Raw genomic sequence first — 16,158 nt, forward strand, 5'->3', positions numbered from 1 at the left:
TTAATACTACGAGTGAATGGCGTATAAAATATATGCTCGCTGTGGAATAAGACAGAACATACAAAACGCACGAGTGTAGAAGAAATAGCGCTCTACAAAAGTGACTCAAATGCGGAACTTTTAAATATTTTTTGTGCCTACTTCTTTTTACATACTCTCGTAATTTTTTAAGGTACTCGATGATAATTACTGAGTCTATGGAATAGGTAAGTCTACCCGTGCGAAGGGCGAATCAATTCTTCACTTGAAAGGGTCAAAAATCTAAAAACTGCGTATTTAGCCGTAACCAAACCCTCAAACATATCGTGTGAGTGCAAAAAAATAAAGTGCAAATAATAATATAGCCACATGAAGACGGACAGATCAGTTTCAGCTGGTGACAAAATTAGTCTAATTGATCTCTTTAACTCGTGTTAATTAAGTGCTGTAAAGTCACATTGTACCTTTTAGATAATAATCTTCTAAATGTATAAAAGGAAGCTGACTGACTGACTGACTGATGGATCTATCAACGCACAACTCAAACTACTGGACAGATCGGGCTGAAATTCGGCATACAGATAGCTATTATGACGTAGACATCTTCTAAGAAAGGATTTTTGAAAATTCAACCCCTAAGGTAGGGGTTTAAAATTTGTGTAGTCCACGCGAACGAAGTCGCGTGAATAAGTTAGTCACTTATTCAACTAAAGCACATTGCTCAGAAAATATTTTACTAAATAAAATAAAAATATATATTTTCTGGGAAATTATACCATCATACCATATAATATTGCCAGCCCACTGCTCCGCACGGATCTCCTGTCAGAATAAGAAGAGTTTTGGCCATAGTCCACTCACAATGCTGGAAAGTGCGGATCGGCAGAGTTTACAGAACTGAGAACACGGTCACTATGTTTTCGGTGATTTTTTAAAATAAAAAATAGCGAGTAAACGAGCAGGCGGATCACCTGATGTTAAGTGATTACCGCCGCCGCCCATGAATGTTTGCAGCACCAGAGGAACCGCCTAGGAGAGATTCGGTTTATACCTATTGATTGTATTGATAGTTGAAACCCACAAGAAAATTAGACGTACATGCACGGAATTGTATTATGATAGTAAGTAATTGATCAATTTTAGCAGAGGAACTAATGTAGTAAATAGAAAGATTTTTATATCTTTTTTGAATCGTCAAATGCATCTACCACTGATTCGGAATACCCTTCTCACTGAGAAAGAAGAGTCAGCAAACAGATCGATTATTTCCATTATTTTTGAGGTATAATCGATTAAAATAATTTTTATAATATTTTTTTTCCTTTCCTTCTGTTCTGCATCACGCTTACTCATGGGCAACATTTTACTACATTTATGAGCTAATGAGCGAAGTTTCTTTGCCGCGTTCATTCATATCACTTTTTAGTTTTTACCATTAAGGTCCCCATCCCAACAATGATCAGGTAGCTTCGATTAAAAAAAAAAGGATTATATTAGGGTGCAAAGGCGGCTTTATAATCAAAAGCAATATTTTAAAGGGTTGACGTTGAGCGGAAGAAACTATGCAGCATCCCTTTTTACGTGGATTTTTCATAACCTTTCATTTATTCTTCAAAGACATACTCCCAAGACTGAAGTTTTAGACGATAAGTTACTTTTTTATCATGATTATTACTTGCTTTTAGCTCGAATTATAATATTATTTACAAAAAAGTATAGACATTCAAACTTCCCGCTTACTTTCCATTTAGGAGTCAGTAGTATGTTCCACAGACTATCACCATTTATGTTAAAGTCTTACCGCCACATAGATGGCGTTAGTTGTTCGAAAGAAAGTTAATAGAATGGTTACTGCTACCATCTGTGAATCCATAGCGTAGACGTGAGATTTAATTTTATTTTCAATTTTAATAATATTTTCCTCTGAAGGTTATTGAGCTTGTGGTATCAAATGTTTAGGCCTCGTTTACAGGGGAGCTTTTTTAAAAAAGTGTCTGTTAAAAAAGTGTCCAAATAAAACAAATGTATTCCCAAGTATATCTTCACACGTCAACGCTTTTTTATGTGCCTTCTGTTAATCTATGACATTGACGTAAGATTTTTTTTAAGTTTCAAAGGCTTCCGTTAGATAGTATATGGTACAAAAACATTGGCTTCAAATCCAAGGTCTTAGCAAGCTGGAACACCATTCACCTTGGATTTTGTTGAAGAGATACCTCAGCAGCTGAAACGTGCCATTGTGGGCGTCGTATATAATATGGAGAGCATCTCTTTGCTGAGCGGTTTGCAGGGTACCATTTATGTTAATGTTCTAACCGCCACATAGATGGCGTTAGCTGTTTAAAAGAAACTCGACAGCCTACTGCTGCAATGTTAATCCATGACATCGACGTGAGATTTTTTTCTACCGTTAGCTAGTACATGGTACAAGACATTCGCTTTGAGATCCAAGGCCTTAGCATGCCATAACGCCACTAACCTTGCATATTGTCGAGGAGATACGTCAGCAGCTTAGATGTGCCATTGTTGTCGTTGTATATGGAGAGCATTTCTTTGCTGAGCGGGTTGCCCTGTAGGCCGAGGAGTTGCAGGTGAAACAGTTTGCCGAGGTCGTAGGGTAGTACCCTCAGGTAATTGTTGTGTAGGTGTAATTCTCTGTAACAGAAAAGGGTACTTTTAATTGCGGGTTTTTTTTCTGGATTCCAGTATTAAAAGTAAGTGGGCAAAGCTTTCACGTAATTTAAAAAAATAGAGCCAAAAATCTCAGTGAGCGTTAACCACTTTGAGGCACCAACCAATCACAAAAATGTTTTCAAACAAAATTCGAAACTCAATTCCAAAAATATTTTCAAAATAGATTCGAAATTCAATTCGAAGATGTTTTCAAAAACATAAGAAATTCAATTAGAACACATAGTTTCGTTTGTGATTGGTTGGTAACTCAAAATGGTTAAAACCCACTGAGATTTTTGTCTCTATAATTTGTATGTGATAACGTAACAGAGAGAGTGCTATAGAAACTTTTTTCCGCGGATACAGTATAGGCTATCATCGGCTCAGTCTAAATGGAGGCCTACAATATCAACGGATATTTATTATAATTTACTAGCTGACGCCTGCGACTTGGTCCGCGTGGATTTAGGTTTTCCAAAATCCGTACAAACTCTTTCTTTGCCCGGAATAAAAAGTAGCCCATGTGTTAATCCAGGATATAATCTATCTCCTTTTCGAATTTCAGCCAAATCTGTTCAGTAGTTTTTGTGTGAAAGAGTAACAAACATACACAAATACAAACATATATATACACACAAACTTTCGCCTTTATAATATTAGTGTGAAGTGTGATATTAATCACTGAATTCTCATCTCAAATTCTATCGAAAACCATTTATCATAAACTGGTTCGCTGAGCAATAGATTTCCTCGATTTAGGTATTCACTATTAATATTAAACGGATCTGTTTTGGATTCGCCAACTGTTTACCAAAAACGTCATAAGACGTTATCATGGCAAGCCACGGTTCAATAACCTTGCGAATAACAGATACCTACTCGTTTGTTTTGAGAGTGAATATCATACATTTTCAACTTGCTCAAGGTGGTTAATCTATTTATACATATTATCATAAAGATCATTATGTTGATAATGCAAAGAATAATGACCCCAGAAATATAATCAAAAGATTAAATGATAATATTTTTGTAGGTACCTTTTTTTCAACTTTCAAGACATTTATATATATGAAAAAAAACCGGCCAAGTGCGAGTCAGACTCGCGCACCGAGGATTCCGTACTTTCCGACATTTTGCACGATAAATCAAATACTATTGCATAAAAATAAACAAAATCTGTTTTAGAACGTACAGGTAAAGCCCTTTCATATAATACCACATCTTACTTTTAAAAATTGAAATACCAATTATTTGGTCAACGGGTCTTCTTGACATACACAACGGACAGACAGACAGACAGACAGACAGACAGACAGACAGACAGACAAACAGACAGTTAGACAGACAGATAGACAGATAGACAGACAGATAGACAGACATACAGACAGGCAACAAAGTGATCCTATAACGGTTCCGTTTTTCTCTTTGAGGTACGGAACCCTAAAAAATCTAAAAATGCTTATTTCGTTTATGCCAACATGTGTCATGATAATGCTGTCATTGAGTCATGTACTCATCACAGCATCATCATCGTGATCAACCAATCGCCGCTCTCCTATCTTGACTATGAATTCTCCCAGTGTTAATGTTTTGTCCAATTTCTTTATCTTCTTATTTTGGTACAAACAACATAACAATATTATTGTAAAAAATCATGCTATCTTCTTTCGGTTCATGGCCTTTAAATCAATTTTTGTCTGACTTAAACGAGCTAGAGCATACATAGTAACAATTTTTTTTTTTTAAAGAATATTAGCCATGTCAATCATGCTTAATACTCCCCTTTCCCCTCCAACTAAGCGCACAGCTTGTGCTAGAAGTGGGTACGACAATAGTGTAACGGGTAGAGTTTGAACCAGTGACCTTTCAGATTTCAGTCCACTCCTTAACCGTTGAGACATTAATTCTGTTGTACAGTCTAAAACCTTAATGTATTTCTATCTCTTCATAATGCTCCATACGGAAAAGGATAGCAATAGACATAGATCTGTCAATTAAGTTTAGAGATTGTGGAATTAGTCACAAATTGATGGTTAAGGAGTAGAATCAAAATCCAATAAGTTGACATTTCAAATTTCACTATAGTTTGGGGAAGAGGAATTTTAGTCATGTCTAACATGGCTCATAAATATACTTTAAAAAAACTGCAAAAACAAATCTAAATCTAAGCTCAGATAGCTATTGTCAATTGGTTCTCAAGAGTTAGCTAACTAGGCGACGGACTTGATTAAGCAAACATGCATTGTCATCAACCTATTGCCACCCCACTACTGAGTACAGTTTCTTAATTAAGGATGCAATGTGCTGAGCTTCTCTTTTCATATGACATTTCCAAGTTGATCAGCGGGTTGTATGAATGGTTGACGCATAAGATAAATTGCAAGTTTTTTACATAAGTCGTTCAGGTCTCCCATCTCAACAGGTAGTATGCGTTAATGTATCTAGCAAGTACAAGTTGACCAACTGGCTCATGCCCAAGTTAATGTAATAATCGAGTTACCTAAGTTGTATCAGATCTCCCAGCTCGGAGGGCAGTGTGCGCAGCTTATTGTTGGACATATCGAGCGTGTGTAAGTTGACCAACTGGTTGATGTCGGGCGGGATCCTCTGCAGCGAGTTGTCGTTCAGGTACAACGCTGTCAGATGCGTCAGTTGAAACAGTGGAGGCGCGAGCGCGCGCACACCTCCTGTTATCTGAAATACGAATAAGCAAAACTGCATACCTATCCGATAACAATAACAAAATATTAACTCGATTCTGGATCTGATGTCTTTCTCTTAACAAAATTTAGAGTATCTGCATCTTTTTCTTCTTATTATTGCTACAAAAAGGTCGGAAAATTTGTTTTAAAGTAAAGGCTTATGGCAAATTTTAGTGCTAATCTACAAAAAACAATATTATGCTCAAGACTGGCATCTAAAATCATGGGTTTTGATAGTTTTAAATTAAGTTATTCTGTCCTTTTCTTAGTACATAAGTAAGAAAAAGATGCAAATACTCTACAAAGTTGTCAACAGAATCAGTACCATTATTTGTATTTAAATGCGTAAATAAATAAACGCAATGTTAACAGTAAGCCTTTTGTTCTTTATATTAAGTCAGTGTTTAAATCGTCTAGACTCTAGACTATTGTATAAACACTAAGGCCTGAATAATGATATTCGACAAAGTTTATGCATTTTATTTTGTTAAATAATGTTTTGTTACTCATTCCATTTATCATGTTTTTCAAGAAATTGAGGAATCAATTTATTTATTTATACTGATTTTTCTCTTTTCTCTAAAATCTACGAAATGGATTCCTAAACCATAGCCCTAATAGAAAGATTTAGCCCTATTGACTGCTGCATTTATAATATCCTATATTTTAAACTGATAAACTTTGAATGCCAATAAAAGGAAAATGGGTTACACAAGTCAGGGTTTGATAACTTTAGACCATAAATTTTAAGTTTAACTTTAATCATGGAAGTATGAATACTTGTCCAACTCACTCTTCTTTCTTTTGATGGTCAAAGTTTAGAGGTATCCCTACTATCCGTAACCTAATTTTGACCACCTAATTTAAACCAACTGGACCTTAGAAAGTTTTTGCCATAAACTCTACAACATGCTAATAGCATTTCTTGAAGCAAATCTAAATGATTCTTTTTTTCCTTTTTAATGTATTGTTCTGCTTCTTTTGTTTTCCAAACAACGCGTGTTCAAAAGTTATGCAAATCTCACGAAAACCTCGCCACCAAATATGTTATCAAAAGCTTAATCATTTTAGAGGTACTTATTTCAGATTCAGATTCACTTTAAATAAAGTATCTTCGTTTAAAATGCACGTAAAATTAAAAGATATAAGCGCTACCTACTTATAATATTAATAAAATTCTGTCTTCTCTCCCATTGATTCTTTCTTTGATTTTTTGGGATAAAAATTAACCTATGGTCGTCCAAAGGGATGCAAGCTACCTCTACACCCGTCAAAATCGGTTAAACGGAAGCGCCGCGAAAAGCTAGCAGACAGACACACTTTCACATTTATAATATTAATACATCCATACTTAATATTATAAATGCGAAAGTGTGTCTGTCTGTCTGTCTGTCTGTCTGTCTGTCTGTCTGTCTGCTACGTTTTCACGGCCTAACCACTGAACCGATTTCAATGAAATTTGGTACAGACTTGGGATACATCCCGGGGAAGGACATAGGCTACTTTTTATCCCGGAAAATTAAAGAGTTCCTACGGGATTTAAAAAAAAAACGAAATCCACGCGGGCGAAGCCGCGGGCATCCCCTAGTAAATATATAATACTACCTGATGCCCGCGACTTGGTTCGCGTGGATACTTAGAAATCCCGTAGATACTCTTTAATTTTCTGGAAAAGTAGCCTACATGTTAATCCAGGGTATAATCTATCTCCATTTTCAGCCAAATACGTCCAGTACACACACATAAACTTTCGCCTTTATAATATTAGTGTGACGGTGCGATTAGTAAGGATATGGCATCAAAATTCAAGGAATTTCGACGTGTAATATATCGCTCAGTACCTCCAGCGTTGTCCAGCCTCCTCGCCTGCCAGATGCCCGCTCCGCGTCCGACATAATGTGATATGTGCGCCCGCTTGCGCCCTCGTGCTTGTCTTTGTTGCGAGACATTCTGTCACCTGGAATACGAACGGGGCAGAATTTATTAGCATTTTTGTGCCTTCATCTGATTCATTTTATTATGAAAACTATGAACTCTTCGGATTCTAAGGCGCCATCTCCATGGACGAGATTTGCCGCAAATGTATAAGGATTTGCTGCCATTTTGCGGCTTTGAAGGCGCCCTAAGAATCAAAGCTAAATTCTTAAATTTTACACAGCATGTTGATCTCTATCTCCATGTCGTAAAGTATTTACCGAGGAAATGGATTAGAATTTAGTTTCGATACCGAGAGAATTTAGTTTCGGTTCAGAGTCAGTGTGAATAGAACCGTATATCATGTCAAGACTCGAATGGCACATCTTTTAGTAAATACTCGCTGGTCCGCCCCGGCTTCGCTTGGCTAGAATTTCTGAAAATCCTTTCTTATTGATATCCTTTACAAACGAAATCTAACAAGACCCATCGGTTTGAGCTGAACGTTTGATATGTTAGTCAGTCAGTCAGTTTATTTATCTACCTATACCTAGAGATTGTATTCGGGGCGTGTAACGGGACTGTAATGGGTTTCAGCATACCCAATAACAAACCATAATATAGTCGTCGACATATAAATAACTAATGCGCACACCCAGAGAGTAGAGATAACAATCTATAGAGCGTACTTTGACTTTGCTGACTTTAGATAGAGTTATAAAAACAAGTGTAAATTAAAAATTTATAACACCCCCGACAAGTGAAAGTTACAGTAACTAGAAAAGAGCTGATAACTTTCAAACGGCTGAACCGATTTTCTTGGATTATAGCTAAGAACACTCTCGATCAAGCCACCTTTCAAACAAAAAAAACTAAATTAAAATAGGTTCATTAGTTTAGGAGCTACGATGCCACAGACAGATACACAGATACACATGTCAAACTTATAACACCCCTCTTTTTGGGTCGGGGGTAATATGTGAGTAAAGACAAAACACGCTCTAAAGATAGCCAAAAAAGATTCCGACGAATTGAGAACCTCGTCCTTTTTTTGAAGTCGGTTAAAAACAGCTTCATGTACCTATTTCGGTATAGCGGGGACTCAAAGTGGCGTTGCACGTAATTTTTAAATCTCCTCCTTGTTCTGACTTTAAGTAGTTATCAAGAAAGACGCTGCACCTCGATTCAATTTTCACGCCACTTTGATATGTAAATTGCGAGTATAATAATATGTAGTAATAACCTTACTGCTCTTGTTATAGAATTAGTAAATAAATTCTGAACAAGTAGGTACCTACCTATTGTATTTTCGAATAATCTATTTAAGTAATAAAATTTCTATGAAATGTATTTCTAAGGATACTAAGTATTTACTTACATTTGATTTAAAATAATGATTTTACTAAATACTCATTTCGTACCGAATTACACAATAATGCGTCGAGTCGTACTCACCCACCAAGCCGTGGGCATTCGATGGCCCAATAATTGCTTTGCAGAACAAGAGATAGGCGAGACATTTACTTAGGATTGCATACAATAGCAGTTATTAGATGAATGAGTTTCCCAGCTTTAAGCTTTAGTTAGAAAGTTATCGTATTTGGCTAGTTCAACTCAAAGTATGTAGCAGGTACTTTTACGACCGAAATTAATAGGTAACAATATTTTGTTTTTTCTAAGAGTTTTCATAGCAATTACATTGAAAAAAGTTTTTTACGAAATATATTTTTCTCATGCTAAATAGGAATAGGTATATTTCCAAAACGCAAAGCGTCGGTTAAACCTGCCGCTGTCTCCGCAACTATGTATATGACCCACTCTCAGTTTACAATACCGAGTATTATGCCAAAATTATACTTGTAATATGCAAACCAACACATACAAATTACAAAGTACAAACTTGATGCGGTCGCACTTTCACATGATCCCCTAACTTCGCAATCACTACCTCAATGCCCATATAATAATTATGCGAACGTGTGTTTGTTTGTTGGTTTGTCCTACAATCACGTAGCAACAGAGCAACGGATCGCCAATTTTTTTTTTGCATTGATATAGTTAAAAGACCTGCGGCGTAATTCGCTATCATTTAGTAATCAACACTAAATGATAGCCATCAAGTTCATTTTGAGACACTCGTTGATTCTACAGTGCTGCTTCACTGAGTGATATTAAAAAAAAAATTCGTAGGAAACCATCAATGGACTAAAAATAAATGTAAAATGAGCTTGGTATCATTCCGTGACTCATCGAATTAGCGAATCTAGCTTAGCGTTAGTGATCTACTTAGTTTATTTTTTATCAAAAAAAAAAAAAAGAGTTCCCACGGGATTTTGAAAAAATTTGTCCGCGCGAATATCATAGGTAGGCCTCAAAAGTTGAATATTTTACCTACTCGGATTACCTACTTATTCAGCGTATTCTAAATTGTAATAGTTAAGAGAGTACGTATATTTTAGTAACATGCAGATTTCCTCAGTGTTTTCCTTCACAAGGCAAGTGATATGAACTTAATTACTTAAAACCACCTTAAAAACGCACATAAAAGCGAAAAGGTAGTGGTGCGTGTCTCCGACCTCCCGAATAGGAAGGCTATTTGAAGCTGGGTAATTGCACGAAATGTTTTACAGGAGGAGCAAAAAACTGAACGAAAGTTTACTGTATTGTACCGTTTAAAGTCATGAACTTTGGACTCAATTTTAGCACGGGTTTTAGGCCGTTTTGCTTGCCGCTTGGAAATGAGTTCAAGTTTGTATTCAGTGCTCGAAATCATGAACTTCGGACTGAATTCAGTACAGTTTTAGACTGTTTTACTGCTGGAAATCGAACCCGGAACCTTCGGCTAATAATGACCACAGCGCTCATCATTACGCCAGAGGGGTCATCAAAATGAAAATTGCAAACCACAGCGTAAACGGTTTCGCAAACACGAAAATCACCAACGCTTCTTATTGTCCGTAGTTAGTTAGGTACGTAAGTAGGCCAATTTCTAATCCATTCATGTTCGAGGCCCAAAATCAGCAGTGTTGCTTCACTCCTTTGTATCGCTGCCTCGCTTGTTGCTGCCGTAGGCTTCAAACGTTGTGACAGGCCTTGACATATTGATTCGAAACGAACCATCGTATTCTATGACTCTAAGGTCCAAACCAGACACGATACTTCAACATTTGCCAACATTAAATTGGCATTGATTGCTTTCCGGAAAATAAAATTGATTCTAAACGAGCCCAAAGTTTTCTGTAACTCTAGGATCCAAACCAAGCACGATACTTTAACATTGGTAATTGGAGATCTGATTGCTTTACAGAAGATAATATTGATTCGAAACGAGCCATCTTTTTCTATGATTGTAAGGTCCAAAACAGACACGATAGTTGGTGCTTTTCGGAAACTAGAAGCTGAGATAGCTGTGAGTGTTGACGTGCTTTAACACATTGATTCGAAACGAACCATCGTTTTCTATGAGCCTTAGGTCCAAACTACACACGATAGTTTTAACAATGGCAATTGATGTTTTGATTGCTTTTCAGATGTTAAAAGTTGTAATCGAACTTGTTGCTCTGCACATTGTTTTAATCTTGCTATGTTTACGCGTCGTCGTCGATCTAGCAATACTGAGGGTCGTAACTTTCCATTACACATTGATGGTAGGGTTTTTCGAATTATTATGCGGTGGGTTCTCAGATGTTCCCGCATGCGACTAGACTCGACTATACAGAATACAGCTTGTCAACTAGCTTTAACGATCAAATATTAGTGATAATAACGCGGGCAAGGCTAAGCGTGATTTTCCAGGTTAGAGTTTCTTTCGTACTTCGAAAAGACCAAATGGCAAATATCCGGACCCCCCAAAATCAGCCACCCATCATGTCTCACTAATGCCGATAAATACACAGACATTGATGCTTACTGAGCGCATTTGACTGTTATCGAAGGCTGTTGTCGCAAGCCTAACTACGTCCCTCAAGGTAAATAACTAAGCCACAAAACTGACCATCTTTACCACTGACCACTTTATTTACAAAATATTTTTCCCACAACGACTCAAAACCGGGGTCCTCCCACCTTATACACCAAGACGCTATAGGTCGTCAAAATTGAACATAATGTTAAAGTTAAGTAGATACTTAGGTACTTAAATAAAAGTTTTTAAGGTCACTAGCGATTAAGTATCTGTTAATACTTACTAAGTGTCACGTATACTGAACACATTTCAGAAATAAAGTCGTGGCCTAGATTTTAATGTAAATTAATAGTTATTTATATGAATAAAATGTATGTTGTATTGTAACTATTTACATAGTTAATTAAAGTGAGTCTGATTAAAATCCGCGATACTAAATGCACTCGATTCGCCGTCATATCACTCGCCTTTGTTTTCCTTTTACACTGTCCTCGGCTATAATTTATTAGAGGACTATTCACATTATCTATACATATAATAAAATTGTAGAAAAGTGGTGTCTGTACAATGGAAATATATAAAAAAAAAGTAGCAGGGGTTGTTATTATATCGATGCCGAACCCGAAATTGTAATTAATTTTTTTTTTGTCTGTTTGTCTGTGTGTTTGTGCACGCTAATATTAGAAACGGCTTATTCGATTTAGATACGGTTTTCACTAATATGTTGTAGTAAGCTTCACTTAACATTTAGTGTTTATTTTATGTCAATCGGTTCATAAATAAAAAAGTTATGTCAATTTAAAGAATCACGGCGAACATTTTTAACGTATAGAGTATATGCTGCCCGAAAAGTCACTATTCCACGCGAACGAAGTCGCGGGCACAGCTAGTTCTTTGATATATAAACAAGTGTAAATTAAAATTTATAACACCCCCGACGATCCAAAGTATCTGAGTTTTCCAAAACATCATTTTCAAATAAATAATTATGTATTTAGGCAACGTCCATCTTGACAGCTTGACATTTGTCTATTGACATAATATTATGAACCTAACGGTTATCTAACCTTCTTTTCTACAAGAAAACTAGAAAAGAGCTGATAACTCTTAAACGGCTGAACCAATTTTTTTAGATTATAGCTAAGAACACTCTCGATCAAGCCACCTTTCAAACAAAAAAAACTAAATTAAAATCGGTTCATTCGTTTAGGCGCTACGATGCCACAGACAGATACACAGATACACAGATACACACGTCAAACTTATAACACCCCTCTTTTTGGGTCGGGGGTTAAAAAAGAATAGGTAGGTACCTACCTATCAATTGACTACTTACTAGTACTTACAATTACTATCTTGTTCCATTAAGTCAAGTAAATAATCGAAGTATTTCTTTAATAATTTTGTTTAGTAGTTACCTAAGTTATAACTTTATCATCGTGAACATTAATTTTAAAATTGAGCAAGTTATTATTCTGGTATGTTTCAAGAATCATTGAGTTACTAAAGTAATTATAATACTATTTGTAACATACTTAAAGCTCGTGAATAATAAATAATTAATAATAACCACTACTAATATTACAAAGGCGAAAGTGTGTTTGTTTGTCCTTCAATCACGCCACAACGAAGCAATAGATTAACGTGGTTTATAGGGTTCCGTACCTCAAAAGGAAAAACGGAACCCTTATAGGATCACTTTGTTGTCTGTCTGTCTGTCTGTCTGTCTGTCTGTCCGTTGTGTCTGTCAAGAAACCTATAGGGTACTTCCCGTTGACCTAGAATCGTGAAAGGTAGGTAGGTAGGCCTTATAGCACAAGTACAGGAATAAATCTGAAAACCGCGAATTTGTGGTTACATCATTAAAAAAATTAAAATGTGTTTCAATTTTCAAAATAAGATAACTATATCAAGTGGGGTATCATATGAAAGGGCTTTGCTTGTACATCCTAAAACAGATTTTTATTTATTTTTATGTATAACAGTTTTTGATTTATTGCGCAAAATGTTGGAAAAAATACCCGAGTACGGAACCCTCAGTGCGCATGTCCGACTCGCACTTGGCCGGTTTTTATGATTTGAAAAGAATAATGGCTGAGTTTCTTGCCAGCTCTTTTCGATCCGGAGTCAGCTTTTCGAACCAGAGGGTGGTAGAGTCCCAAACATAGCATAATATGAGCTGTTGTCCTCCATGAAATAAGTTTTTGAACTGTGCTTTGCAAATTTCTGACCTAAGGCTGCCGATTTGCCAAATAAACCATATTCTTGTGGCAATGATTTTATTAACGATCAAAAACATTGTGCCTACCTAAATACAGACTGCTTACTACGTAAATAACCTTTTACAACTGCGAATACCTATCTTAAACGATAAATACGTACCTACGCAGTTTAGATATTATACGAATGCAAATATTTATTTAAATAGATACAACCATCTTAATCTGTAATTGTAATGGTATTTGCCCACAGTTTTCACTCGCGCGTGAAATGGTCAAACACGCATTCTCTCTTCCGTAGTCTGTGCGGTCTATGCTTTACCAGCGTTTATCCTAATGTCCCGGCCACATTTACGGCCAACAACGCGATGTTCAACGGCGTTTCCCGTTAAGCGTAGATGTAGCCACGATCAACATACAACGGCATTCACAATGCCGTTTGGCGTTAGATGATTTTAACCCCAATTCAATTGGCATTAGATGTTAACCGTTCAAGTGTAGCCACTCAGTTTAAGGACCAGTTTAAGGGCCAGCTTAGACTAAAACCAAAAAATGTAAGATTTCAAGTGCCTTTACCATTATAGGAAAAACTTTCATATATAATTCAATACATGTTTAAAATAAACCAATTTTTCGTATTGACGTTTAATGTATCTCATTTACAAAGACTATTTTGTGCATTGAGTGGCTACTTATTGCAATTTGGAGTGATGCTTATTATTTTTAAGGTTCCCTACCTCAAAAGGAAAAACAGAACCCTTATAGGATCACATTGTAGTCTGTCTGTCTGTCCGTACTTCCGTCAGTCCGTCGTGTCTATCAAGAACCTAAACATTGTACAAAATACCAGACTTTTTTATTCATAAATTTACTTATATTAAAAGAAGAAGCTGACTGTGACATGACAATCTATGTATACCTCAAGCTGCTGAGTCTAATTTGGGATTTTGCACATAGATTGTCTCTATAATGCAGACATGCACTGATAAAGGATTTTAAGAAATTCCAGTGAGATCTTTAAAAAAAATTAAAACCACTTACACTGTCAAAGTTGAAGAAAAAAGTTCGTAAGTCAATGGACCTAATCATCATCTTAACCCATCACCAGGACTACTACTGAGCATTGGTGTTCCCTTAAGAATGGGAAAACTCTCCTGGTTTAGGCCATAGTCTACCATGCTGGCTAAGTTCCAATTGGTATACGTAATAGACTTCTCTATGGTCTTTTTTTATTTATTTTTTATTGTTGAACGAAGGACGTCCGATATTGTAGTCGGAGACTTCTCCATGGTTAAGTTAATAAAAGCAAAAGGAAGATTTGAGGAGGTTCTTTGTCGGGACACCAGTAAAAACTGTTTTGAACTGTTGAGAATTGGGTGAAATGGTGATATGGAACGTATACAAATCATAACTATACAGTATGTACATTTAGAGATCTCACTCGTCATTTAAGCTTTACGTGTCAAATGTCATGTCAAAATCACAGTCGACCTTTAAATAATTAAGGGCTGAAATCATACTTTTGGCATGACAGTTGATACATAGATCTAAAATGGAGAGTGAGAACCCAAATTGTAATGTATTTTTTTTTATAATCTTCATTTTAAGGACTTTTATCCTTTCAGAACATGTCACTCTGTAAGGTATCTACATTTGTTAAATAACCTACTCATAAGGTCTTCTTGTACAACCTTAACAGAGCCCTAGCCTCATCCAACAGAGGTCGGGATAGGGCGCCTTTACAGCCGCCAATCTGGCGAAGCATGGGAAATCATGCTAATACCTCTCATCTCTCTGCCTTGTTACAAACACATTCCACTAATAAATGTCATGTATTGTAAAATGTAATTGTGAACACCTATTACGTTCACAATTTATGTTATGTGTGAGCTACTTATAATCAATTGTATTTTCATATAATAATATTATTAACACCTTTTGCTACACCAATTGCAGTTACAAAACAGGGTTCCATAATTGCATTGTCTAATTTTGATTAATGTTCAAAAATGTAATGCAGTTTTGTTTTGTGTAAATTACTTGCTTACTCATACTATCAATCTCTATCTTTTCTAAGAATAAATATAATTCTAAAAATTGCTACTAAGCATTAAATCCACCTTTTGTATTCTCTTCTTTTTCTTATACTTTTATTCATGACTATTGTCCGCTGTATGTTGTGGCAAATACAAATAAAGAGTATATAATACTTATTTATTTGACTATATTTTGACTATTTTAACTTAACTATTAAATGATTTAGTTGATTGTAAAATTGGTCTTTTTACAAATTGTGAAACTACTTGATTTAAATACTTAATGAGTAGGTACAGTGAACACACAACAGGCTGTAAGACTAAAAATTAAATACACAATCTTTCCTGAGATCTATTTTGTACAATTCACAGTTATACACCTTGTGTTCAGATTGGTCTGGTTACTTGTTTTATATGCACTTAAAGGTATTGATTTAATTTGTCTTGATTTATGTTGGCAGATATTTTTTTATCAAAAATGTAAAAAAGTACATAATAACAGACCTTAACCAAGCAAAAAGTTTATTATTTGGATGTTTGCCACATTAAATTTTACTAAAATGATACAGCAAATTAACTACACGTTAGATTGTTGTTTAATCTAGTGGCACTACAGTTAAAATTGGGGCCAGTGTCACTATAAGACAACATCTGACATTGAGCTGGGATGTGAACACATTAGATGCCTACAGTCAACGCTAAACGACTCGACAAACGACTTGACGCATTTT

At 35.8% G+C, this 16,158-nt stretch overlaps 1 protein-coding gene across 3 annotated transcripts in view; it reads right to left on the reverse strand.

Moving 5' to 3' along the window:
* Positions 1–16,158, reverse strand: part of LOC123869194 (CCR4-NOT transcription complex subunit 6) — a 318,277-nt gene that overhangs the window by 301,497 nt on the left and 622 nt on the right. For all 3 annotated transcript variants that reach the window (XM_045911999.1, XM_045911998.1, XM_045911997.1), the window contains exons 2-4: positions 7,196–7,311; positions 5,153–5,346; positions 2,459–2,634 (exon numbers count right to left, since the gene is read on the reverse strand). In XM_045911999.1, coding sequence (XP_045767955.1) covers positions 2,459–2,634; positions 5,153–5,346; positions 7,196–7,303 — 478 coding nt within the window. In that variant the 5' untranslated portion in view covers positions 7,304–7,311. The remainder of the gene's footprint in view (positions 1–2,458; positions 2,635–5,152; positions 5,347–7,195; positions 7,312–16,158) is intronic.

The sequence above is a fragment of the Maniola jurtina genome, chromosome 10 (genome assembly GCF_905333055.1).
Source record: "Maniola jurtina chromosome 10, ilManJurt1.1, whole genome shotgun sequence".
Lineage (NCBI taxonomy): Eukaryota > Metazoa > Arthropoda > Insecta > Lepidoptera > Nymphalidae > Maniola > Maniola jurtina.